General features: G+C 41.1%; 1 protein-coding gene and 1 long non-coding RNA gene across 12 annotated transcripts; one reads left to right on the top strand and one right to left on the bottom strand.

Moving 5' to 3' along the window:
- The first annotated feature begins 8,197 nt into the window (after window positions 1–8,197).
- LOC112257768 lies at window positions 8,198–10,635 on the top strand. The gene is made up of 3 exons (XR_002954640.2): window positions 8,198–8,609; window positions 9,598–9,734; window positions 9,951–10,635. It is a non-coding gene; the product is annotated as an uncharacterized LOC112257768 (long non-coding RNA).
- Window positions 10,500–21,755, bottom strand: LOC112257766 (serrate RNA effector molecule homolog). Of its 11 annotated transcripts, none has more exons than XM_042326778.1 (20): window positions 21,650–21,755; window positions 20,741–20,866; window positions 20,474–20,617; window positions 20,251–20,397; window positions 17,072–17,260; window positions 15,357–15,526; window positions 14,980–15,164; window positions 14,725–14,862; window positions 14,296–14,491; window positions 14,021–14,220; window positions 13,780–13,841; window positions 13,563–13,641; window positions 13,224–13,418; window positions 12,920–13,144; window positions 12,658–12,811; window positions 12,375–12,568; window positions 12,057–12,213; window positions 11,726–11,815; window positions 10,901–11,003; window positions 10,500–10,750 (listed from the first exon to the last, which is right to left on the bottom strand). In XM_042326778.1, the coding sequence occupies exons 2-20, from the start codon at window positions 20,860–20,862 to the stop codon at window positions 10,675–10,677; spliced, it is 2,826 nt and encodes a 941-aa protein (XP_042182712.1). In that variant the 5' UTR covers window positions 20,863–20,866; window positions 21,650–21,755; the 3' UTR covers window positions 10,500–10,674. The 11 variants fall into 11 exon arrangements, with proteins under 11 accessions (XP_042182712.1, XP_042182715.1, XP_042182714.1 ...); XM_042326781.1 differs by having other exon boundaries at window positions 20,474–20,602; XM_042326780.1 differs by having other exon boundaries at window positions 20,474–20,624; window positions 21,619–21,740.
- Window positions 21,756–25,894: the final 4,139 nt, after the last annotated feature.

The raw sequence follows: 25,894 nt of genomic DNA, 5'->3' as shown, positions 1-25,894 counted from the left end.
TGAGGGACATTTTATTGTTATTGGACCATAATAACGCGTTTTCGATTGTAATAAAACCTCATATTACTGAAAACAACTGTAGTAAGCATATTATTCATGTAAAATTACTGATATCTCCATGTAAAAATGATCTATTTTCCTAACAGCCATCTACTGTCGTCTAAATATTATAAATACTCAATATTTAGCCTAGTCTAAATTGGCCTACATTACATATACTACTGCATGTGGTAGGGTGTTAGGGAACAAAATTAAACTTTGGTTCTGGTGTTATACTTTAAATGACAAGTTATAAAGAAGCTTTGCAGTAACACAAAACACTATTTCATGAGGATTGGAGTTACCATTGCTGAGATAACTTATTTTTAAATTAATGGAAAAAGTTGTGGAGAGGTCCGTGTTAATCACGAGTCGGCTCCCGAGTGGCACAGCAGTTTAAGGCACTGCATCTCAGTGCTGGAGGCGTCACAACAGACCCTGGTTCGATTCCAGGCTGTATCACAACTGGCCGTGTTTGGGAGTCCCATATGGTGGCACCAATTGGCCCAGTGTCATCCAGGTTTAGGGTTTGGCTGGGGTAGGCCGTCATTGTAAATAAGAATTTGTTCTTAAACTGACTTGCCTAGTTAAATGAAGTTAAAATAAAATACATTTTTAAAAAACTAGTCAACAATAGCACCAAATCACCTGTTTGGATTTTTTTACCCAACATGTTTTGTCCAATATCTCAGGATAGGATGGTCATATTGTTATGATGATTCAAATAAAATGTATTAAATTAAAATGCTATATAATGCAAATGAGGCATACAAATGACAGAATACATAGTTACAGTTATTTAAGACCAGTAATTGAAGGTAGGGTGGTCATACTATTAACAAATCTTCATGTTTTATTCAAAACTGAGAGTTTGTAACAATTTATGAAATTAGAATACAACATGTTATACTATTTTATGCAAACGACATACTTAATATGGTAAAAAATGCAGCATTTGTTAACATAAATTGATGAGTAAGGTGGAACCCATGTGTGTGCACACATACACACACACACCAGGGGTGCTAAGAGAGTACATATAATTGGGATTAAATAATAACGAACAAAAAGCAGAAGTGCGTGTGTAAGGAGCCTAGCAGCAAATATAATAAACGCCCATCCCCCACACCACCTGCAGACCAACAAGATTGAGAAGAGCCAGGGCCTAGCACCAGCAGCACGAGGGTAACATCACAACAAGCACCTGCACCTCCATTACCCTAGCCACTAGCACCTGACGATCTGTTGAATCTAACCAAAACTGAACCAGTGGAAGCAGAGTTCATTGTGGATCACCACATTCTTGAAAAGTGAATCGCAACCACAGACAGCAACAACACATGGATCCCACTCAGTGTTCTTCAACGATAAGGAGGGCCTTTGTCAACAATGCCGACTATGCTGTTGGCACTGAAACATTAATAACATTTTTGGGGCATCTACAGCAATGTGCGATAATTCGTTCTCCACCCTGAAGAACGTATTCAGTAAACACGAACTCTGAACACAGAGCATGTTACATTAACAAAAAGCCCAGCTTATCCAGCTGGCATTTGCGAGGGACCTGACAAGTACATTTTACCAGGAAGGAGAATGGAATCCGAAACTTCTCATGAGGTTCAACATAGCATCGAGGAGGCTGCAACTCTTCAAAATGCTAAGCTACAACCTTTATGGCCATGGCCGCCATGCCAGAATTATGTATTCATTGGTTTTCCCTCATGTAACTGGTTGTTTGGCCAAAAAAAATGAATGTACGGCTTAATTTCCTTTAGACTTGTATATATCGTACTGGGGCGCATATCATTCTTGTGTTATTATATAAAACAACGGTTGTTGGTGTGTACGGCTACGAGTAGTGATTTTAGCATGTAAATCTTGGTGGGGCAAACAAAAAATTGGGGATGCATGCCAGCAAAGCCACTACACAACACAACATTAAACAATATGTTAATTGCACTATAACAGTGACAAACGGTGCCCACAAACTGTTAGGGCCTAAATAAAGCTGTCCCAACAGCAGTCCCAATGTCTTACCAATGCTACACCTGGCTATCAGCGGAGCCTTGTCTGGCAGCGAAACAATTCCTTCAGCCTCATTTACTGCATTTTAAGGAAACTTAACTGATATGGATAACTTGCTTAAACAAACGTAGTTTCTACTGAAAATTAAGATGTACACAACTATGGCATAAGGGTACAAAAAGGGGAAGAGGCAATCCATAATTTCAATTAAGAGATTAATGAGCGAGCTAGGACAGACGTAGTCAATATTACTATTTGTTCAACACTTTCGAAATGTTCAGCAACAGAAATCAGAACATGGGCTGTTCTTACAGTGTTCTCCCTGTACACCAAGTCAGAACCATAGTATAAATAAAGGGGCCATATAAGCAGACAATGAAAGCTCTTACAATATTAAATGATTACATTTCTTTTTTAAAACAGGTTATAGGCTACGTGCACCAACAAGTCAGAACAGTGGGCAAAATTAAGAGTGGAAAATAAACCAAATTATTAGGGTGAGGCACATGGGCTACTAACAGCTTAGAACACAACACACACTTAGTATTACTTTCTTGGTTACAGTATACAAATCTCCCTGGCATATTACATAATTTATGCAGCAGCATACAAGACATTTTGGACTCACCTTGTTGTGCTGTGCTCACTTGAACAGGAAGGTGGCGCGGCAAATTTTTCATCAAACCTTGTCATCAAAGTCTGGGATCATCTGGATGTATGGTGCTTTCAAGACAACTGGGAACTCTGAAAAAAACAAAGTCGAATCATGATAACCTCAGTGATCTTCAGGTCGTAGGTCTAGTAAGAGGCCAACTTACAATGCCCGAGTTGGATGACCATTCAAAACATATTTTCCCAGTCAAGCTCATTTTTTCCCCGAGTTCCCAGTTGTCTTGAACTCACTGAAGTCAGATTTCCCAGTTCGGAGTTAACAGTTGTTTTGAGCGAGGTAGAAATCATGCTGGATTGACAGTGTTGAATGTTTTTAAGCTTGGAAAAGAGACCCTTAAACACAGATTTGGGACCACACACTCTGTCCACTGAATAGCAGCCTAGTGATTATTTTTATTTTATCTTTATTTAACTAGGCAAGTCAGTTAAGAACAAATTCTTATTTTCAATGACGGCCTAGGAACAGTGGGTTAACTGCCTGTTCAAGGGCAGAAGGACAGATTTGTACCTTGTCAGCTCGGGGGTTTGAACTTGCAACCTTCCGATTACTAGTCCAACGCTCTAACCACTAGGCTACCCTGCCGCCCCCATTGCTTTGCAATGCTTGCAGATAGCCAATGATTTCCTCCAATCCACTCATTGTTGAGCTTGCAATTTCCAACTTGTTGTGTAATGTTTATTTCCAATGGCCGATGAGCACCGATACGTTTTATCTATATTTTCTATTAATTATTTATCTTCATATGACAAGGATTAAAAAGGATTTGCCAGTAGATTGTCGACTTGATTCATGATGATGCTAGCTAAGATTTTGAAAGTATGATGTTAACATGATCAGTCCAATCAAAGCTACCGTAGATACAGTGGGGCAAAAAAGTATTTAGTCAGCCATCAATTGTGTAAGTTCTCCCACTTAAAAAGATGAGAGAAGCCTGTAATTTTCATCATAGGTACACTTCAACTATGACAGACAAAATGAGAGAAAAAATCCAGAAAATCACATTGTAGGATTTTTTATAAATGTATTTGCAAATTATGGTGGAAAATAAGTATTTGGTCAATAACAAAAGTTTATCTCAATACTTTATTATATACCCTTTGTTGGCAATGACAGAGGTTAAACGTTTTCTGTAAGTCTTCACAAGGTTCACACACACTGTTGCTGGTATTTTGGCCCATTCCTCCATGCAGATCTCCTCTAGAGCAGTGATGTTTTGGGGCTGTTGCTGGGCAACACGGACTTTCAACTCCCTCCAAAGATTTTCTATGGGGTTGAGATCTGGAGACTGGCTAGGCCACTCCAGGACCTTGAAATGCTTCTTACGAAGCCATTCCTTCGTTGCCCGGGAGGTGTGTTTGGGATCATTGTCATGCTGAAAGACCCAGCCACATTTCATCTTCAATGCCCTTGCTGATGGAAGGAGGTTTTCACTCAAAATCTCACGATACATGGCCCCATTCCCTTTGCAGAAAAAAAGCCCCAAAGCATGATGTTTCCACCCCCATGCTTCACAGTAGGTATGGTGTTCTTTGGATGCAGCTCAACATTCTTTCTCCTCCAAACACGACGAGTTGAGTTTTTACCAAAAAGTTATATTTTGGTTTCATCTGACCATATGACATTCTCCCAATCTTCTTCTGGATCATCCAAATGCTCTCTAGCAAACTTCAGACGGGCCTGGACATGTACTGGCTTAAGCAGGGGGACACATCTGGCACTGCAGGATTTGAGTCCCTGGCGGCGTAGTGTGTTACTGATGGTAGGCTTTGTTACTTTGGTCCCAGCTCTCTGCAGGTCATTCACTAGGTCCCCCCGTGTGGTTCTGGGATTTTTGCTCACCGTTCTTGTGATCATTTTGACCCCACGGGGTGAGATCTTGCGTGGAGCCCCAGATCGAGGGGGATTATCAGTATTCTTGTATGTCTTCCATTTCCTAATAATTGCTCCCACAGTTGATTTCTTCAAACCAAGCTGCTTACCTATTGCAGATTCAGTCTTCCCAGCCTGGTGCAGGTCTACAATTTTGTTTCTGGTGTCCTTTGACAGCTCTTTGGTCTTGGCCATAGTGGAGTTTGGAGTGTGACTGTTTGAGGTTGTGGACAGGTGTCTTTTATACTGATAACAAGTTCAAACAGGTGTCATTAATACAGGTAACGAGTGGAGGACAGAGGAGCCTCTTAAAGAAGAAATTACAGGTCTGTGAGAGACAGAAATCTTGCTTGTTTGTAGGTGACCAAATACTTATTTTCCACCATAATTTGCAAATAAATTCATTAAAAATCCTACAATGTGATTTTCTGGATTTTTTTCCTTGTCATTTTGTCTGTCATAGTTGAAGTGTACCTATGATGAAAATTACAGGCCTCTCTCATCTTTTTAAGTGGGAGAACTTGCACAATTGGTGGCTGACTAAATACTTTTTTGCCCCACTGTATAACGTGATTAGATGTCATTTTATCTGTGGCCAATGACCTTGAGCCTTCTTGGAGGGCACTTCTAATGTAACTCTATGGCAGCATCCAAGGGGCTTGAATTTTCGAGCTCTACCCTTAGATATGGCAGTGACATAGTGTCCCCATGAGTAACAGAACACTGAACCAATCACAGCGCAACTAGAGATCATTACCAACCTCTACACTCCGTATTTTCCGCTGGCTGCCCCACCTCCACAGAAAGCACTGAGCTAGGCAGAAACACCTGCAGTTTGGAGCTGCCTTCCTCAAAAAAGCAAAAAGAGACCATGTTTGTACGCGGCTTTATTAACTCAATGATTTTATACATTTTTTTACATTGTTTGCAAACTGTTATGTGACACTTGTAAATGAACTAATGAGGGAATAACACACACACCTGGCCATGGAAAAGCTGAGCAGCTAATTGTCCAATTAATTTTGAGGGGGTGGGGGGGCACATATAAATGTGCTGTAATTCCTGATTTGGATGTAAAGCTGTAAATTTAAGTCTGCACATTCAGCTCACAGCAACTCCAATATGCTGTGGTAGACAGCTAAAATAATAATAACTTGGTCAGTGTCCAAATATTGATGGACCTGACTGTATGGAATTATGTAGATAGCAAAAAAGTGTTAAACAAATCAAAATATATGTTATATTTGAGATTCTTCAAAGTATCCACCCTTTGCCTTGATAACAGCTTTGCACATGCTTGGCATTCTCTCAACCAGCTTCATGAGGTAGTCACCTGGAATGCATTTCAATTAACAGGTGTGTCTTGTTAAAAGTTCATTAGTGGAATTCCTTCTTAATGCGTTTGAGTCAATCAGTTGTGTTGTGACAAGGTAGGTGTGATATACAGAAGAAAGCCCTATTTGTTAAAAGACCAAGCCCATATTATGGCAAGAAAAGCACAAATATGCAAAGAGAAATGACAGGCCATCGTTACTTTACGACATGAAGGTCAGTCAATCCAGAAAATGTGTAGTCGCAAAAACCATCAAGCATTATGATGAAACTGTCTCTCAGGAGGACCGCCACAGGAAAGGAAGACCCAGAGTTACCTTTGCTGCAGAGGATAAGTTCATTAGACTTAACTGCCCCTAAGATTGCAGCCCATAAATGCTTCCATAAATGCTTCACAGAGTTCAAGTAACAGACACATCTCATCATCAACTGTTCAGAGGAGACTGCATGAATCAAGCCTTCATGGTCGAATTTCCGCAAAGAAACCACTACTAAAGGACACCAATAATAAGAAGAGACTTACTTGGGGTCATGCATAGCAATGTTTCAGTAAGACATTGCCAAGTCTCTAATCGTAAGAAAACAGAATTGAAACTATTAGCTTTAAATTCAACGAAAATGAAGGCTGGAAACACCCCACTCTGCAAAAACTGGTTGAATCAATGTTTTTTCCATATAATTTCAACCCAGAAAAACTATCAACGTGGAAAAACTGATTGGATTTGCAAGAAATCCTCATAAGGGCATTGTCTTTTCTGCACCCAACTTTTACCCTGTGGTGTACTTACAGTAAGTAGTGTTTTGTGGTATCTGTACTTTACTATTTATATTTTTGACTACTTTTACTTGTATTCCACTACATTCCAAAATTTTAAAAAACAAATGTACTTTTTACTCCATGCATTTTCCCTGACACACAAAAGTGCTTTTTGAATGCTTAACGGGACAGGAAAATGGTCCAATTCACACTTATCAAGAGAACATCCCTGGTCATCCCTACTACCTCTGAAATGACGGACTCACTAAACACAAATGCTTCATTTGTAAATTATGTCTGAGTGTTGGAGTGTGCCCTTGACTATCCGTAAATTAAAATAAAAAAAACATGAAAATTGTGCTGTTTGGATTGCCTAATATAAGTAATTTGAAATGATGAATACTTTTACATTTACTTTTTTTTACATTTAAAACCAAATACTTTTAGACTTGTACTCAAGTAGTATTTTACTGATTGACTTTCACTTTAGTAATAATTTGGTTGATTTCACGTTGGTTGACAACTCAACCAAATGTAAATCAAAACTAGACGTTGAACTGACGTATGTGCCCAGTGGGACTATAATGACCACATGCTGACTCTAACATACTGTGCAAGTGACCTGTGTCAGCGATTCTTTTCTGAGGAAATATGATAAGGGGATTGAAACTTCAACCGTCACCCTACCCCACCCCACCCCACCCCACCCACCCTCAATTCACAGAATACATAAGGACTAATCAAACATTGAACCAGTCTCTATCAGTTGCAGCAATCAATGACATACACAAAATAATTGCTCCAAGAGCTATTCGCTATGGATGAAAATGAAGATAAAGCACGGTGGAGACCAGGTATGGAAATTTACTGTATACTATGTATTGAATAGGAACCATGTGACTCCATGATTGCCAAGAAAAGGGACAGGAGAGATAACAACAACATCACCATGTATGGGCCAGGGCAAAATGAAAGTTCATTCGTATCGTATGTGTTTCCAGAATCCTCTCATGGGTACGTTCATCTGCTGTCTGCTGGCCGGTCCCAGTGGTACCTGTCTGCAGCACTGTGTGTTACCCTCACTCTCTCCTTGTCTCTGCTCATCCTGATGCCAAGTCGGTGTGGGTACTGTACATGATTCCTCAAAAAATAAAGGATATATTATTTTTGACATTTATTTACCTTTATTTATACAGGTTTTTCTCATTGAGATAACATCTCTTTTCCAAGAGAGACCTGGTCCAATAGCAGCAGGGGGAACAACATTTCAGACAAAACAACTTACATACACTAACACAACATTAAACAAAACTATAAACACACATACAGTACAACAAAAACATTTCATGTAAAAAAAAACACGAAAGTCTTGACTAAAAACAATTGCACTCTTATATGAAATATACATCGATCAAGTGTTTAAACTCCACCAACGAAACTAGATCATAATATTTTAAAATGTTCAGGAGAGAATTCCAGGACCACGGAGTTAAGTAACTAAAACTATTTCTACCATGACCTGTTCTAATTTTTGATACTGTTAGAAGCAAATGAGAATGGGACCGTAATTGATATGTATTTACCGATCTGACTAAAAAAGAACAGAGATAAAATGGCATTTTACCCAATATGGCTTTATAAATCAGTGTATACCAGTGTTTAAGCCTACGCAAATTCAATGACGTCCAGCCAACAGCGCATATCCCAAATCCGGACATGAGCTCTTACAAATGTTCCTTTTATTACCCATATCTGGTCAATCTATATCAACATTTCCTGTTTTATTAACCTGTTTACCACCATGGGAATTTTCTGTAGTTGGCAGTGTGGACAGAAAGTTATCTGATTTGGAGAGATCCGTGTCAAATCTGACTGAATCTGTGTCCCTTCACTTATCAAAACTACATGAGAAAGGTTGGTCCATATTCAAATCCTTATTGATTATTGGTTATCTTGGACATTGTTCTATGTTTTTTTCAGCCTACTTGTCAGTTACAGTTTTTAGGAAACAGAATAGATTAGATTAAAATATATAGAACACAATCATCGCTACGAATCTGATAGCATAACTTGTTATGCAGTTAAAAACAATAGCTACAGGAGCATGAGTGAAATGAGAAAAAAATATATAACACAAATGTATAACATGAAACAAGACAACAGTTCAAGTCCATGGTCTACGATCCAATGGTTCAGGACAGAAGGTAGCCGACTAAACACAACGATTTATGATGGAATTGAGCGGACCTATTGTGGGTAGACGAGCGCCGACGTCACATAAAATTGAGTTTTTATCCGAAACTATTGATGACAGGACCCAAATAATAGCACGCTATTACATAGATATGTAATTGCGGGCTATTCTTTAGGTGTTGAAATCAGTAGTTTTCATAAAAACGTAATTGTATTTAACGTCGGACCTCAAGTCCGCCCACACTAGTCGCCGCACAACTAACGCTACATCATAAATGGTGGAGTTGAGTTTAATCGGCTATACAGAATATGACAATGTTTGTGTTATCATCACGTCCATTTTCTGCAATTGGTAGTCTGGAGATGAAGTTATCTGATTTGAAGAGATCAGTATTAAATATGACAGAACGTGTGTTCTTTCACTCATCAAAACTACTGAAGAAAGGTTGGTCCATTTTCAATTTCTTATTAATGGTTATCATGGACATTAGTGTATCAGATTTGTCAGCTGCAGTGCTTGGGATACTTTCTGATTAAAATATGGTCATCATGACTATGATTTGATTTCTGACACGCTCTTAACCCCGGTCCCTAGATTAGTCCTATTCAATCTCAGTATTATATAATAGTCAACTTCATGTGTCACACTCTTCAAATTAACTGTATATAGTGTTAGTGTATCCATCCGTATCTCTCCTACGTGTTAAAGTGGGCTGTCCTGATGGCTGGAATTTTCACATCTCCAAGCTGCTACTTCTTCTCGGCTTACCGGTCTTCATGGTACACAGCCCGAGACTCCTGTAGGTCTATGGATGCCACACTGCTCATCCTGACGAAGAAGAGTGGGTGCGTCACAGTTACACACACCTACATCCGTTCTTAGAACTTATTTGTTCGTTGCATTTGGTTCATTTTCAAAGTGGTTCAGTATGGACGCTGAAGATACAGAACTGGTGTAATTCGGGACTCTTGAGGGCTTTACACTGCCCTCTGCTGATCATCAAATGCATTTAGACATTGCTTTAGAAGACCCTGTCCTGACACTCATTCCCGCTGTAACAGGTCTTTGTAAACAGAATGAGTGTTGGTCGCCCCTTTTGGCTTGGCCTGTCAGATGAGAGGACTGGAGAGTGGGAGTGGGTCAACGGGAGTCCTTACATCATGAACCGGAGGCAAGTACAATCAAGTCATTATGAGTTGGACAATTTCTGTTCTCATTGTTATGTCTGGTGCTTGAATAGTACAATAACTGTATTTTCACTGTGTGTTTGCAGTAAATGGATGCCAGGCCAACCTGATAACTGGGCGGGGCATTCTATAGGGGGCACAGAGGACTGTGCCCATATCACATCTGGGAAACTCAATGACAACCACTGCACCGTTACCTATACATTCATCTGCAAAGCCAGACCAGCACCCAACTAATAAAGCTAAACATTTCTAGGCTTTATGATTAGAAATATAACTAACAGCATTGGCTTGAATTAAGCAAGTCCTGTTTTCTATTTGATTGTCACGTTTGTTGATTTTTGCATGCCAAATATGTGGTTTGCTGTATTCCTGATCTAATACACCCATATAAAAAATATATATCTTTGTAAAAAATTGTGCTAATGTCAAATTAGTTTTTATTGAGGACATTTCATACAATTCAAGTGTGTTCCAATTGCACCGAGCCTTTGCTCTGCAGACATAAAAAAAATGCTAATGAATCATTACTTTACATAAGGGGATGAGACAGGGAAATTACACAATGATTAAAAACAAAATAAATAAAATTAATAGTCTAGAAGAAGTCGATGTCATCAGGTGCATCGAGGTCACGATATTCAATGATGTTGCGTGGATCTCCCCGGGACATTCTGAAGGAAACAGCCAGGATGCAGAACGGAGGGGAACAGTATAGAAATGGACAGAGAAAAATTAAACAGGTTTCTAAATGCAAGTAAGTCATTTGCAGAAAAGGAGAAGCTAGTGGTGCTATGTTTGTCCATAACTGACCAAGGTCTCACCTGTTGTTGCGGGGTTTACCAGGGTAGCCACCAGCCTGTCCACGAAAGTTGTCATAGTTACCCCGGCCGCCTCCGTACTGGTTTGGTGGGTAAGGAGGTCCGCCTTGAAGAGAAAGGTAGTGTCATGTCAGAACACCTGAGAGCTGCAACCAAATTAATTACATAGTTGTAAACGGCCTTTGAACAAAATGCTAATGTAAAAACAGTGGTGTAAGGTACTTAAGTAAAAATACTTTAAAGTACTAAAGTAGTTTTTTGGGGTGTGTACTTTACTATTTATATTTTGGGCAACTTTTACTTCACTACATTCCTAAAGAAATTGAATGACTTTCTATTCCATGGATTTTCCTTGACACCCAAAAGTAGTCGTTATATTTTGAATCCTTAGCAGGACAGGAAAATGGTCCAAATCAAGCACTTATCAAGAAAACTTCCCTGGTCATCCCTACTGCCTCTGATCTGGCAGACTTACTAAACACAAAAGCATCTTTTATAAATTATGTCTGAGTGTTGGAGTGTGCCCCTGGCTATCCGTAAATTTAAAAAACAAGAAAATGGTGCTGTCTACTTTGCTTAATATAAAGAATTTGAAATTATTTATACTTTTACTTTTGATACTTATGTTAAAAACCTAATACTTTTAGTCTTTTACTCAAGTAGTAATTTACTGGGTGACCTCCACTTTTACTTGAGTAGCTTTCTATTAATAAGGTATCTATACTTTTACTCAAGCATGACAATTGGGTACTTTTCCACCATTGATTCATTAAGTCCCTTTTACACAATGTGATTGGTAATATGACAGGTGGGGAGGTAGAGGCTCACCTCCGTAACCCATGACAGGAGGACGAGGCTGACCGGGCCCAAAGCCCATGAGGCCTTGGGGAGGGAAGGGCATGCCTGGAGAGAGAACTCCTACAGAGAGATGGAGAGAGACAAAGTCAGTGGAATAATAATATGGACAAAAAGGATTCAATGATACAGCATCACCTACACCTAAACTATTCTAGAAGTACTAGGGGCCTGTTCAGGAAGATGTAATGTTACAGGCCGTTAAAATAAAACTGGATGGTGTAGAACAGATATGACTGTCAGAGAGAACAGGGAATCGTGTCAGGTCTACTGATTCTATTTGTATGTGCAACGTGTCCCTCACCTTGTCCTGGGCCGAGTGGAGGAGGGGGCTTCATCTCTGGGAGGGAAGGTCGCTTGGCATCCATGAGAAAGTTGTTGAAAAACACCACCTCCCTTTTCACCTCCTCAATCTTGTCCCCGTGTTTGTTCAGGATGTGCTTGCGCACAAATTCTGGGCCCTGGCCAGGCAGAAGGAACAAATTCATTCACATTTTAATCTGCACCACACCTTGGCAAGGCGATAAAGACCAGTACATGCTCAATGCTCTTTGGGTATGCAATATTTACTATTTGACCAATTTACTTCCATCCTAACACAGACACACAAATACAGATGCACCTTGAACTTCTTGCCACTGAGGGGGCAGAGCCACTTGTCCTTGCCCAGCTCCTGGGTGTTGGCCAACACAAACTTCTCCATCTCCTGCTCCGGGTCCTTCCGGCCCATTTTTCCTGCCTCCTCCTCCGATAGCTTCTCCTTCACACTGAACAGGGGGCTCAGCCTCTCCTCAAATGTCTTCTGCCACTCTAACACTGGGTGCATGACAGGGGGAGACAGTCAGTCAATAGTGTCAGTTTATGATGCCCAGCCAGTGTTGAATATACAGTAGTGTGGTGCTCACCTTCCCCGTGTGCGATGCGATTGGGAGGGATGGGCCCACGCACATGGATCATGCCACAACGGTTGGGCATCTCATCCTCGCTGGGGTACTCGCAGTTGTTGTAGTAGTCGATGGAATGGACAATGCGCAGGTACAAGAGAAGACGGTCCAACACCTGGGAAGAGATTAAGGAAATCAAGTCACCATTAGATAACTTACTTTTCCCTTCTTAATTTGACCATTTGACTAGCGTCAGACAAAACCCACACAGTTCACTACCTACAAAGAGCGTGTAAAGCGGCTGTGTGTCAGTGTGAGCCAAGGCAGATGGACGGACCTTGACCAGCTTGTCGTCCCTTTCCACAGTGATCTCGGCTGGGTAGCCCTCCTTGGTGCCCTCCTCTGCGTCAGCTCCACCCACACTGCCCAGAAGCTCCTCCTCCTCAGCACTCACCTCCTCTATCAGGTAGTCAGTGATGTTCTTCAGGATGGGGTTCTGGGCCGCCACCTGATACCACATTATACAATATTAAACATACAAGAAACTCATATGTATTGCAAAGACACCCAATTGCTTGTGTGTGTACCTCCACAGCAGACACTGCCTCTCCACGGGACTTGTGGCTCCACAGCCTGCCTCTGTGGTCCAGGGAGTGGATGAGTTTGGCTGACAGCTTGATGTCGTTTCGCAGCACCTGTTTGTGCTGAGTGATACCATTGATGTTGCGGACCCTCCGGGCCAGGTCTCTGTTGACCCCCGGAGCCAGCTCACAGTCACGCAGCTACATGCAGCAGAGAGGGGACATACAGGGTCAGAACACTCACTAACCAGCTGTGTGACTCAAGTGCAATATCTTGCTCATCACCGGGTTCCAGGTCCAGAACTACCTAATGTTGTAGTCTTGATTAGAGGTTGTTAAACTCACTCTGATGTTCTGGAGGTTCCAGCAGGTCTCTTTGATGTTGACACTACGGTCAAACGTCACCCAGCAGCGACGAAAGAACCTGACATTGGACGGAGGTGGTTAAAGGTATATAAACATGAGGTGAATGACAGAAGTTCCATTTTTAACAGTCCACTATAGTCCATTAGCAGCAGAGGGGGTCAGGCTGCAGGTATGGTCAGATGGAAGTGGAACTAACCTGCGCTCTGGTTGGGGATCAGACAAACACACTCGCATGAACCCAGGATATCTCCGACACAGCTGAGGCAGAAACAATAGGTTAGTTCATCCTCTTGGATGCCTAAGGTCATTGTGTGTGTGGGTACAGCTGTATCGGAGTCCTTTGCATCAATGTAACTTTTCATACAGGAATCCAGAATAATTCTGACAGTCCATTCAAGTGTTCAGTATGATTGTACAGTCAGATTGAATGAACTCACAGCTATGATCTCTGCCTTGGAGATGGTGGGGGCGATGCTCCTCATGAATAGAGAGCAGGTCCTGTGGAGAGGCCGGGGTCTCGGTGGCTGGTCCTCCTTGGGTTTCTTCTCTTCCTTCTCCCTCTCTCTTTCCTTTGGTTTCTCGTCTTTGATTTTTTTTCTGTCAGCTACACAATTTGTGGGGTGCAGAGAAGGCATTACTAGAGACTTAAAACATTTTAATATTCAAATATATTTTTAACAGTGACCCCAATCTCAGTCCTGTTGTCGCTCACCTTCACACTCTTCTTCCTCCTCTTCATCCTTGTCCTCCCCTTCCTCACCCTCATCCTCCTTTTCCTCACCCTCCTCCCTCTCGGCAGGTTTATCAGAGGAATGATGGGAGTTGGAGTCCGAGTCTGAGTCACTCTCAGAGGCACTGGCCTCATCTTCACTGTCTCCACTGTGCTTCCTCTTCCTCTTCTTACTCAGCTAACACATGAAGGAAAATAGGTTGTGGTAAGGGTCAATAAATCCATGTCAATAAGCCCAAATACTAACTTAAAATCTGTGTTTAACTCCTGTACAAATTTCTCATCGTCATCAATACAAGACTACACAAACGTTCACACAGATCTCAAGTTAGGATTCGGCCCCTTTAAGCACACCACATTCATTCTAAAGACAGAAAGAGCGAATAAGACACATGGGTGCTAGACACTAACCTTCTTAGGCTCAGGCACAACCTCTTTGCTTTTCGTCTTTTTTTCTCCTTCCTCCTCCTCTTCTCCCTCACTCCCTCCTTCTGCTGCCTCACCACCACCGTTTGCACCCTTCTCCATGCTGCAGGCATCATTCTCCCCCTGTGGCAGAGTTCGCTTACATCAATGACCAGCTGACAAGAGGGATTCCTGTTCTGAAGGGCAAGAGTAGAGCAGGCCAGGACAAAGAAAAAGTGGTTACAACAACAGACAGCATACCTTCTCTTTGTCAGCTGGGGGTTTGCTGTCATTGTCCATATCCTTAGGCTCCTCTTTTTTGGGGGGCTCAGTTCCCGGACCCCCAGCTGCCGCCCTGTCAGCTCTCCCTCTTTCCTCTTCCTCCTCAGACGGAAGCTCCAGGATGCGCAGGTCATAATCTGTCCCTCCCTCCATCTTTATCACAGCTAAAGGACAGGGGAAAGGACTGGGTTAGGATATAGAACCTGTTGAGGTTACTAATATTCACCAACAAATACAAACACTTCACTTCTCCTGACACTGCTTAAAACGAAGGTTAACAGCAAAATACTCTCCAACAGAAAGATGAATGAAGCCATTAGAGACACCTCCCACAGTCTCCCCTCCCACGACTCTACCTGCATCCAAGACCTTCATGATAGCCTGGGCCTTCTCTATGTCCAGCGAGACCGTGTCGAACCAGCTGTTCTCCATTAGGAACATGTAGACATTCAGTCGGTTCTGCAGGGCATTGTGGGACTCCGCCTTCCGCCGGCCTGCCTCATCTGGGTGGTACTTGGATCGGAACCTGTGTTTACAATAATGTCCCCAAAAAGGCACAGGAGAGAGACGGGCAGGGATGGAGTGGAGGAATGTTAAAGAAAGCACTTGTATGCATGGCCAGGCCAAATAAACTGGCCTACAGCACTGAACTGGGCCCTATCTACTTCAGTTCTATACCCAAACAGTAAATCAAACATTACATTTTAAAAATACTAAGGACACCTGTTTTTTCTGAACCTTCCTGAATCCTGCAATGTTTTATTAGGGAGGAAAACAGCATGTCCATCAATTAAATGCAACTAGCTAGGCCTAATCAAGTGACTGCCATATGAAGAAACAGGGCCTGAAAATGCTAGGTGCTTTCTGGGGTTTGAGGTGCTACTGTAGATTTTTCACAAAGTTTGCATGGTGTTATGTTTGTGTGTGGGTATAGCTGTTTGTGAAACATATCAGGAAGCTTTAGGTTAACTCACCAAAAATAAGGCAGAAAGGCAAAAAGGACAAAAAAAGAAAGAACATAACAGTTCAGAATTTTACAGTTCAGAAGGGCAAATTTGCCATGGTGTGGACTAAATTTACCTTTTCTTCTCCCAGTATAACAACACACATATATACTGAGAGGGGTCTCTTCTGTAAAAATGCGCTCCACTTCACCCCCCTACTGTGTTTGTGTGCACACAATTTCATTTTCGGGATTCGCTTTGATCCAAATACAAAAACAAAAATGGGGGAAAAAAGCATCACATACTAAAGAAAAGAAAAAATATTTCCATGCGCGCAAAGTGGTTTATTTGCCTGTCTAGCTAAGATTCCTGGTACTGTACGTCTAAGAGCAACTGCATTGTGCGCAGTGCAAGCCCTAGCTGTCTAACAACGATTCCTGTGAAGAGTTCCAGTGTCTCGTCTTCAAAAACCTTGTTGTGAAGGACGGGGGAGGAGTGGGAGGGAAGAAGGTTTGGTTAAGTTAAGAAAACTAAAAAACGAGCATTGACAATGTATGATCCCTGGACACACCGGTGAAAAAAAATGGTGATAAGCACCAGAGACAACCGTATTCTATTTACAACTGTGACAACTGACAATCCAATCAGATTAACTTCAGAGCTAAATCTTTATATCCTGTTTATTAGCTAGGCTATTTACTGACCATCAATGATAGTGCCCAACCATTGTAATAACCCACCATTCGTATCTAAAAGTGGCATGGTATGCATAATAAGCCTACCCCAAAAACTAGGTTCTCTTAACACTATCAATAACAGATCAAAGTCATTTTGAAAATAATGATGTATGTTCAGGATGCTTTAGATACCCAAATTTGTCCATACCATTTTTCAACTAGACTCAACTCTCACATGTCTTGATATTGCACCCGGTCAAATAAAGGTCTAATATCTTCCACAAACTACACTGTCTTTACCAAGCCATTAACAAAAGGCTCCAATCTCAACTATCAGATCTATTTGACAGAGACAATATGTGTAAATAGAGGTTGTCAGTGTAGACAGTCTAATTCATAGCACACTGATTATTAATACTAATAGTTCAGCAAAGGCTCTGATAAACGTACCACTCTTCATCTTTGTGAGCAAGGAAGAAGTCCTGCATCTGCTGCCGTCGGAAGTCTATCTTGTACTCATTATAACGCTTAACTGCCTCAGTCTCATCCACAGAGTCATCCAGGGACAGCAGGAACTCCTTAAAGCTCTTCATCACTGGAGGCGGTGGGCCCAGGTCCATATCATGGATGTTACCTAGCCTAGAAAACATAGGACAGGGTTAAAAAAAAGTGTGTGAAATAACATTGGCCTAAGGGCCAAGATAATCTATTTGGTGGAACAGTCGTGTTAGTTTTGCCTGCAATTTTAGATTTAGTCTTAAAATACCTTTTAGTCATATCTTCCTTCGTTAAGTTTGAGTTATTATCGCCTAAACGCTGGACAATTTTAGTCTAGTTTTAGACAGACATTTCAGGTCACAATATTAAATAATGAATATATAGGCTACCTCTAACTTCCATCATGTCCACATTCAGATAGCCTTGTCCAACTAGGCCTATACTATCCCCTCATATTCCTTAGCTGAAAACATTGAGATGGTGCCAGATTGTAACCAATGCCAGCCATAATTAACCATATAGGTAATAAAGCCTTGGCTCCAGGTTAAACAATTTACAGCTCAGATTTTCTCCCCATCATAAGCCTCAAGGGGGTAAATAACATTAGTTTCCTTGAAAAGGAGCTTCAGCATTACAAAAACGCAGAAGTACTACTATACTCCTAATATTCAATTCGCATTTGCAGGCCGCAGCGCGGGAGCAGCAACGCAGGGGAATGAATAACAGCGCACACGGGGAAAATAGAACTAGTGATATGATCTTAAAACAAAAATAGTCTACATGGAAGAAAGAGAGAGTAAACATGGTTTCTAGTTGACCTTAGTTACAAATCAAGTGTCCTGGCTTGGCATCAGTTCAAAAGATTGAGGAGTGACTGACGTGACCACCAGAGCTGTGTGGGAGAAAACTATATTCTAGTCATGGCTCATCCGAGATAACTACTGCTGTACACACCTTTTCTAGTCATATGCTGTCTTCATACACACAACAATATAAAATGCAACATGTAAAGTAAATGTAATGTAAAGTGTTGGTCCCATGTTTCATGAGCTGAAATAAAAGATCCCAGAAATGTCCCCATACGCACAAAAAGCTTTCATTTTTGCCACAAATTTGTTTACATGCCTGTTAGTGAGCATTTCTCCTTTGCCAAGATAACTCATCCACCCGACAGGTGTGGCATATCGAGAAGCTGATTAAACAGCATGAGTATTACAAAGGTGGTCCTTGTGTTGGGGACAATAGAAGGCCACTCTAAAATGTGCAGTTGTGTCACAATGCCATAGATTAGGTCTCAAGCAGGACTGTCCACCAGAACTGTTGGCAGAGAATTGAATGTTCATTTCTTTACCATACTCCTCCGCTTTCAACGTCAGTCGAGAATTTGGCAGTATATCCAACCAGCCTCACATGCGCAGACTACGCGTAACCACGCCAGCCCAGGACGTCCATATCCTGCGTCACCTGCGGGATCGTCAGACCAGCCACCCGGACAGCTGACGAAACTGTGGGTTTGCACAACCGCAGAATTTCTGCACAAACTGTCAGAAACCGTCCCAGGGAAGCTCATCTGCGTGTTCATCATCCTCACCAGGGTCTTGACCTGACTGAAATTAGGCTTTGTAAGCCACCTTTGATGGCCATTGGCACACTGGAGAAGTGTACTTTTCACAGATAAATCCCAGTTAACTATACTGGGCAGATGGTAGACGTTGTGAACAGAGTGCCCCATGGTGGCAGTGGGGTTATGGTATGGGCAAGCATAAGCTACGGACAATGAACACAATTGGATTTTATCAATGGCAATTTGAATGGTCAGAGATACCATGATGGGATCCTGGAGGCCCATTGTTGTGCCATTCATCCGCCACCACCACCTCGTTTCAGATTGCTGATGCACTGTCCCATGTTGGAAGGATCTGTACATCATTTCTGGAAGCTGAACATGTCCCAGTTCTTCCATGTCCTGCATACTTACAAGACACGTCATCCACTGAGCATGTATGTGATGCTTTGGATCGAAAGCATGTTCCAGTTCCCGCCAATATCCAGCAACTTCGCACAGCCATTGAAGAAGAGTGGGACAACATTCCACAATCAACAGCCTGATCAGCTCTATGTGAAGGCTATGTGTGGCGCTGCATGAGACAAAAAGTGGTCACACCAGAGACTGTTTTTTTAAATCCACAACCCTACCATGTCTGTATTCCAAGTCGTGAAATCCATAGATTAGGGCCTAATTGATTTATTACAATTGACTGATTTCTTCATATGAACTGTCACTCAGTAAAATACTTGAAATAGTTGCATTTACATTTTTTTTCAGTGTACATTATATGTATACATTTATATTCCGGTCTCTGACGTTGCGCCTTCTGAAATGTCTTAATTTTTCTGGATTATGTGTGTATTATATTGTTTTGTAAATGTATTGCTAGGTATTACTGCACCGCTGGATCTAGAAACACAAGCATTTCACTGCAACTGCAATAATGTCTGCAAATGCAACAAATAAACTGATTTAAGAGCCAGGCAGATCAGCCCAATCAGACCGCACAACTGAAAGATATAAATTCTGCCAATGAGAGGTTTGAATTAAATAATCTGCATGCATACATGTTTAGGATTAGACAAAACAGAAAAGGAGATTCATGTCAAATTAAGTTTCCATTAGTATCATATGAAATTCTTGTCTTGTCACATTTTCATTGACTAAAATGAAAAGTAATATATATATAATTCATTAAAATTCATTAAAAATCCTACAATGTGATTTTCTAGATTTTTTTTCTTCTCATTTTGTCTGTCATAGTTGAAGTGTACCTATGATGAAAATTGCAGGCCTCTCTCATCTTTTTAAGTGGGATAACCCGCACAATTGGTGGCTGACTAAATACTTTTTTGTCCCACTATTTATTTTACAGGGCATCTAGTCTCGTTATCATAGTTTCGTCAGGAAAAATAGCCAAGAGACAAATATTTTTTGTCAGTTGTGGTTGACAAATTAACACTGGAGCAATCACAGCACCAGTCAGGGACATGGTGCCATTTGATGGTTATCTGCTTTCCACATACGACTAAACGGCATCTCTGCATGAACAGGTTGGTTGTGCCCAGTCTACTCTCCTCACCTTGCCTGGATGGGGATACCATGGTGAGGCTGCATGAGGTGCAGGTCAGGGTGGCCCCAGGGCTGTGGAGGAGCGTAGCTGGGGCCTCCACCACCACCATAACCCAAGTCATACCCCCCATGGTAGGGATCTCCTCCATGGTCATCCCTGATCAAAACAGAGGGAGGATTAGATCAAACATTTTAGATTTGAAGACAGTGATGTAGATTCATTTGATTCTCACCAGTCTCTCCTCATGCGTTTTTGTTGGGGACTCATGTCGTGCCTGGGTGGGGAGAACCTCTCCCTTCGACCCCTCTCGTAGTCCCGATACTCCCCCCGGCTACGACGCTCCCTGCCCCTGTCCCACTCCCTGGCAGATGGGCGCCAGTGAACAGAAAAAGCAAAAAGATACGTGTGAAATACCACGCATGAAATGGATTGGAAATGTTCTCGCATTTCGAATATAGTCACTTCCCATGTCGAATAAAGTCTATTCCCTCTTCCTCACCTGTCATTCCAGTCATCCCTACGCCTGTCCTCTCTCTCTCGGGAGCGGTCATAGTTGTCGCTCCTCTCACGACGGAACTTGTCTCTCCTTCTGCGATCATATTCATCATCACTGTCTGCCATCGCCCTAAATTTTAAGTCAGTCTACAAATTAGCATAAACGTTCAAATGGTAAATGGTAGTTAGCTTTCTAGGTACCAAGCAAATGAAATATATCAAGTTACACTGGGCCGCCCTTAACTAGTAATATCATCAACATCTACATGACTTTGTCCTTAACTATAATGTGTCGCAAAGCATTTGCCTGCTGATTGATCTCTGCTAGTGCTGCTACTGGGAATCGAATGACAAATTATAGTAGCTAACCAACATCGTGTATGACATTTCAAGTAGGTACAAAGATACTAACTAACCACCTTTAGTATGGTGTAGCTACCTAGCTGTTTATGTTTCTAGCTAGCTATGTAACAGTGTTTGAGCCGCGTTAGCTAGCTTGAATAGGAGTTTCAAAGTAGGTTTAGTGAAATTAGCTAGGTATTATACTTCTTTTTTAATGGTAGCCAGTTGTAGCTTAATTAGGTACTTCCAATTTACTAGTATCTTAGTTTACATTTTCAGAGTAGTAAGCTAACGTTAGCTACCTTACCCAACGCTGTAGCTAAGATAGCTAGCCAACTACCGTTAGCCGTTTACTATTGTACTAAAAGCGGCAGACGCAAACAAAGCAAGGTTGGTGCTTTTACTAGGCCCAGGCCGAATGCCGTTATATTTTAAATGCCACAAAGCGTAATATGCTGTTACTTCCTATACGTAACATGAACGTTAGTATAGCTACATCTATTGACAGCATGATATTAAACTTTATAAATGTACATATACCTATTTTTTTTTAACCGTTGTTTTAGCAAACCTTTATGGCCTTTCTTCCAGGCGTGTAATGGCGAAACGGCTTCTACTTCTTCGGTGGGATTTATCGGCGGTTGGCATCCAACGTTAAGGTGCATTACCGCCGCCTACTGTACTGGAGTGTGGGGCAGAGACAGGGAGAAACTAAACCCCACCTGCCGGCCCCGTTGCTTAAAAAAAAAAAAAGATAACATATTTGAGAATATATCTAATGACGTTCATTCAATATACTCTTTAAATTAATTTCCTGTATCCCCTTCTCCCTCATACTAGATGTCATTCTCTCTCTTTCCCTCCAATAATGTCCACACTGTATCAATACATTCTCCACGGTCTCTTTTTCCTGGCAATACTCACATTTTCCTGTTGGATGCTTTCCTATCACATGTAAGGTCTTATTAAACTGGCTGTGTCCTACCCTTAATCTTGTAAATATAGCCTCCGCTCTTCTGTTCCTTCATGCTGCTCTCCCCTCCCCAACTTTCCTCTGTGCTTGAAATAAATGCCTGCCCTTAGTATCTCTATTCCACTGCTCCTGCCAGTTCTCCACCATCACTGTCCATATCATGCTTTTTGCCTCTGCCTTGCTCATTGAAACTACCACATCAACATCCCCACTACTTAGTGCTTGTTTAGCCAGTACATCAACTGCCTCGTTCCCCTCCACTCCCACATGAGCTGCTTCACATCTCCTTGTGAAGCAGCTGTTTCTTCTTTTGAGTTTAACAACGGATGGCATCCAATATGTTACATTACCACCCCCAACTGGACTATAATATAAATCCATTATAATTTGTGATACTAAATGAGAAAGGAAAAAATGTAAAAGCAATAATACTAATAATACAAAAAGTAAAACCCTTCCAACTAACCATACACTAAACACCCACTACCAAATTCCACTACTTTGACCATATCTGCTCTTGCATCATCCAAAGACCTGGGAGGACCCCCACTCAACACACCCTGTAACTCTTCTGAAGTCAAATCCTGTATGCCCAAAAACTTCTCTACATTCTGTGATTTACATTCCATGTCTGTGGTACAGTTGATAACCATTGCTATGAATGCCAAGAAGCCAACATTACTGAAGCATATATCACTCGTTGGCCTATCCCTCTATGCTGGCACAGATCTACTACTCACATCAGTGGAGGCTGTTGAAGGGAAGACGGCTCATAATAATGGCTGGAACGGCGCAAATGGAATGGAATCAAACACGTAGAAATCATGTTTGATACTCATTCCGCAACTACCACTAGCCCATCCACAGGTGGATTGGAGTCCTATCCACCTGTGACATACCACCTATCTTAGCCTAATGACTGTACTCTGAGGCATATGCTTATAAATTAATTCATGGGTTTTTGACACAGTATAGGAACGACTCAGGCATTGTGACTGTTTCAATCCATTGACCATAATCATTCATGGCTGAAATGGAACTGCAGGGCTGGTAAACAGCTGGGTAATAGATGCAAATGCATGCTTATGGTACAGGATGAGTCACTAGATCTGCAGTTAGTTGGTAATGAACAGAACATTTATCTTTCAAGAAATTGCTTTTCAACAATTATTCTGATTTCAAAGACCATTGTGAATCATATGACCGTTACTCTTCACTTTCCAACTCAGACAGTCAATACACCCTTCCTGTTACTCATGGTAGTTTGCTGGAGGGGGAGGGGTATCTATGGTTTTCTAACTGTGATGTCAATAGGCAGTTGATTCTTTGCTGATAAAAACTCAAGACCTAAAACAGATTGTGTGTGTAAATTTAGTTTTATGGCACCAACTTCAAATGTCACAAGACTCCAGAAATGTTCAGCAAAGTGAGGAAGATGGTTATGGAAAAGCAGAAATCAAAGATTAACCAACAATGACCAAATAAATGAATGAAGAAGACATACATAGTTAAATATAACTTCAAACTTGGTCCCTATACTTGGCATGAGCACCACAGAAGCTTTTAGCCATGATTACTACTGTGAATATTGTTTTGATTATGTGCTTAAAAGTACATTTTGACAAAATACCTTCATCCAACACAAGTGATTTCAAAAATATACATCATGTCATATGGGAGGACAGTTCACAATATAATTTGTCAACAAATAGTTGTGTATTCTGGTATTCCTAGGAAGGCAATGTATAGAGACAATCAATAAAAGGCATACAGAAAGCAATAGATTCATAGCCGTGATGGAGACAACCCATAAATATATAAAATACTTTTAAGTACTGGTATCCCTCTTCTCCTGCTCTTTTCAGGGAGTGTAGTTTGTTGCATGTGCATATGATCCTATAATGTTATATACAATGCATGGTAATAGTCCCTTAAAATACACACTATCCTCCTAACAATAATATGTACTTCTACAGGTAGACAAAGGATGATGTAAGGAGAGTTTAACCAAGAATTCTGATATGTCAATTCTATAAGGAGTGAACGTGTTCCTATTCCTGAGTTTGTTCAACTTCTTCAGAAAGCAGACTGAATCTCTTTTAAGGAGACCATATTATATATACATATTATAAGTGGAACTACATACATATTATAAGTGTAACTACACACACACACACACACACACACACACACACACACACACACACACACACACACACACACACACACACACATATATACATACACACACACTACAGGTCCAAAGTTTTATAACACCTACTCATTGAAGGGTTTTTCTTCATTTTTACAACTTTCTACATTGTAGAATAGTAGTGAAGACATCAAAACTATGAAATAACACATATGGAATCATGTAGTAACTAAAAAAGTGTTAAACAAATAAAAATATATTTTATATTTACCTTGATGACAGCTTTGAACACTCTTGGCTTTCTCTCAACCAGCTTCATGAGGTAGTCACCTAGAATGCATTTTAATTAACAGGTGTGCCTTCTTAAAAGTTAATTTGTGGAATTTCTTTCCTTCCTAATGCGTTTGAGCCAATCAGTTCTGTTGTGACAAGGTAAGACTGGGTATACAGAAGATAGCCCTATTTGGTAAAAGACCAAGTCCATATTTTGGCAAGAACAGCTCAAATAAGCAAAGAGAAATGACAGTCCATAATTAATTTAAGACATGAATGTCAGTCAATACGGAAAATTTCAAGAACTTTTCAAGTTTCTTCAAGTGGAGTTGCAAAAACCATCAAGCGCTATGATGAAACTGGCTCTCATGAGGACCGCCACAGGAATGCAAGACCCGGAGTTACCTCTGCTGCAGAGAATTAGTTAATTAGTTACCAGCTTCAGAAATTGCAGCCCCAATAAATGCTTCAGAGTTCAAGCAACAGACACATCTCAACATCAACTGTTCAGAGGAGAAGGCATGAATCAGGCCTTCATGGTAAAATTGCTGCAAAGAAACCACTAATGGACACCAATAGAAATAAGAGACTTGTTTGGGCCAAGAAACACGAGTAATGGACATTAGTCCGGTGGAAATCTGTACTTTGGTCTGATGAGTCCAAATTTGTGATTTTTGATTCTAACCGCCGTGTCTTTGTGAGACGCAGAGTAGGTGAACGGATGTGTGGTTCCCACCGTGAAGCATGGAGGTGGTGGTGTGATGGTGCTTTGCTGGTGACATTGTCAGTGATTTCTTTAGAATTCAAGGCACACTTAACCAGCATGGCTACCTCAGCCTTCTGCAGCGATACACCATTCCATCTGTTTTGCTCTTACTGGGACTATCATTAGTTTTTCAACAGGACATTGACCCAACACACCTCAAGGCTGTGTAAGGGCTATTTGACCAAGGAGAGTGATGGAATGCTGCATCAGATGATCTGGCCTCCACAATCAACCGACCTCAACCCAATTGAGATCGTTTGGGATGAGTTGGACAGGAGAGTGAAGAAAAAGTATCCAACAAGTGCTCAGCATATATGGGAACTCCTTCAAGACTGTTGGACAAGCATTCCAGGTGAAGCTGGTTGAGAGAATGCCAAGAGTGTGCAAAGCTATCATCAAGGCAAAGGGTGGCTACTTTGAAGAATCTCAAATATATTTTGATTTGTTTAACACTTGGTTACTACACGATTCCATGTGTTATTTCATAGTTTATGTCTTCACTATTGTTCTACAATGTAGAAGATAAGTAGAAAATAGTAAAAAATAAAGAAAAACCCTTGAATGAGTAGGTGTCCAAACTTTTGACTGGCACTGTAGGACACCATATCACAGGACCAGCTATACCAAAAATAAACAGAGAGAAAACCCCAAA

This window comes from Oncorhynchus tshawytscha, linkage group LG09 (genome assembly GCF_018296145.1).
Source record: "Oncorhynchus tshawytscha isolate Ot180627B linkage group LG09, Otsh_v2.0, whole genome shotgun sequence".
NCBI classification, from domain to species: Eukaryota; Metazoa; Chordata; class Actinopteri; order Salmoniformes; family Salmonidae; genus Oncorhynchus; species Oncorhynchus tshawytscha.
This window is presented reverse-complemented; position numbering and strand designations above follow the sequence as displayed.

What these genes read in the sequence shown, in the direction of transcription:
- LOC112257766 (XM_042326778.1), bottom strand. Translation starts at nt 20,862, where the DNA reads ATGGCAGACAGTGATGATGAATATGATCGCAGAAGGAGAGACAAGTTC. An exon ending in TTGTGCCTGAGCCTAAGAAG is followed by an intron (nt 14,492 to 14,724) that starts GTTAGTGTCTAG and finishes TTCATGTGTTAG; the next exon opens with CTGAGTAAGAAGAGGAAGAG. An exon ending in TCGCATCGCACACGGGGAAG is followed by an intron (nt 12,569 to 12,657) that starts GTGAGCACCACA and finishes TCATGCACCCAG; the next exon opens with TGTTAGAGTGGCAGAAGACA.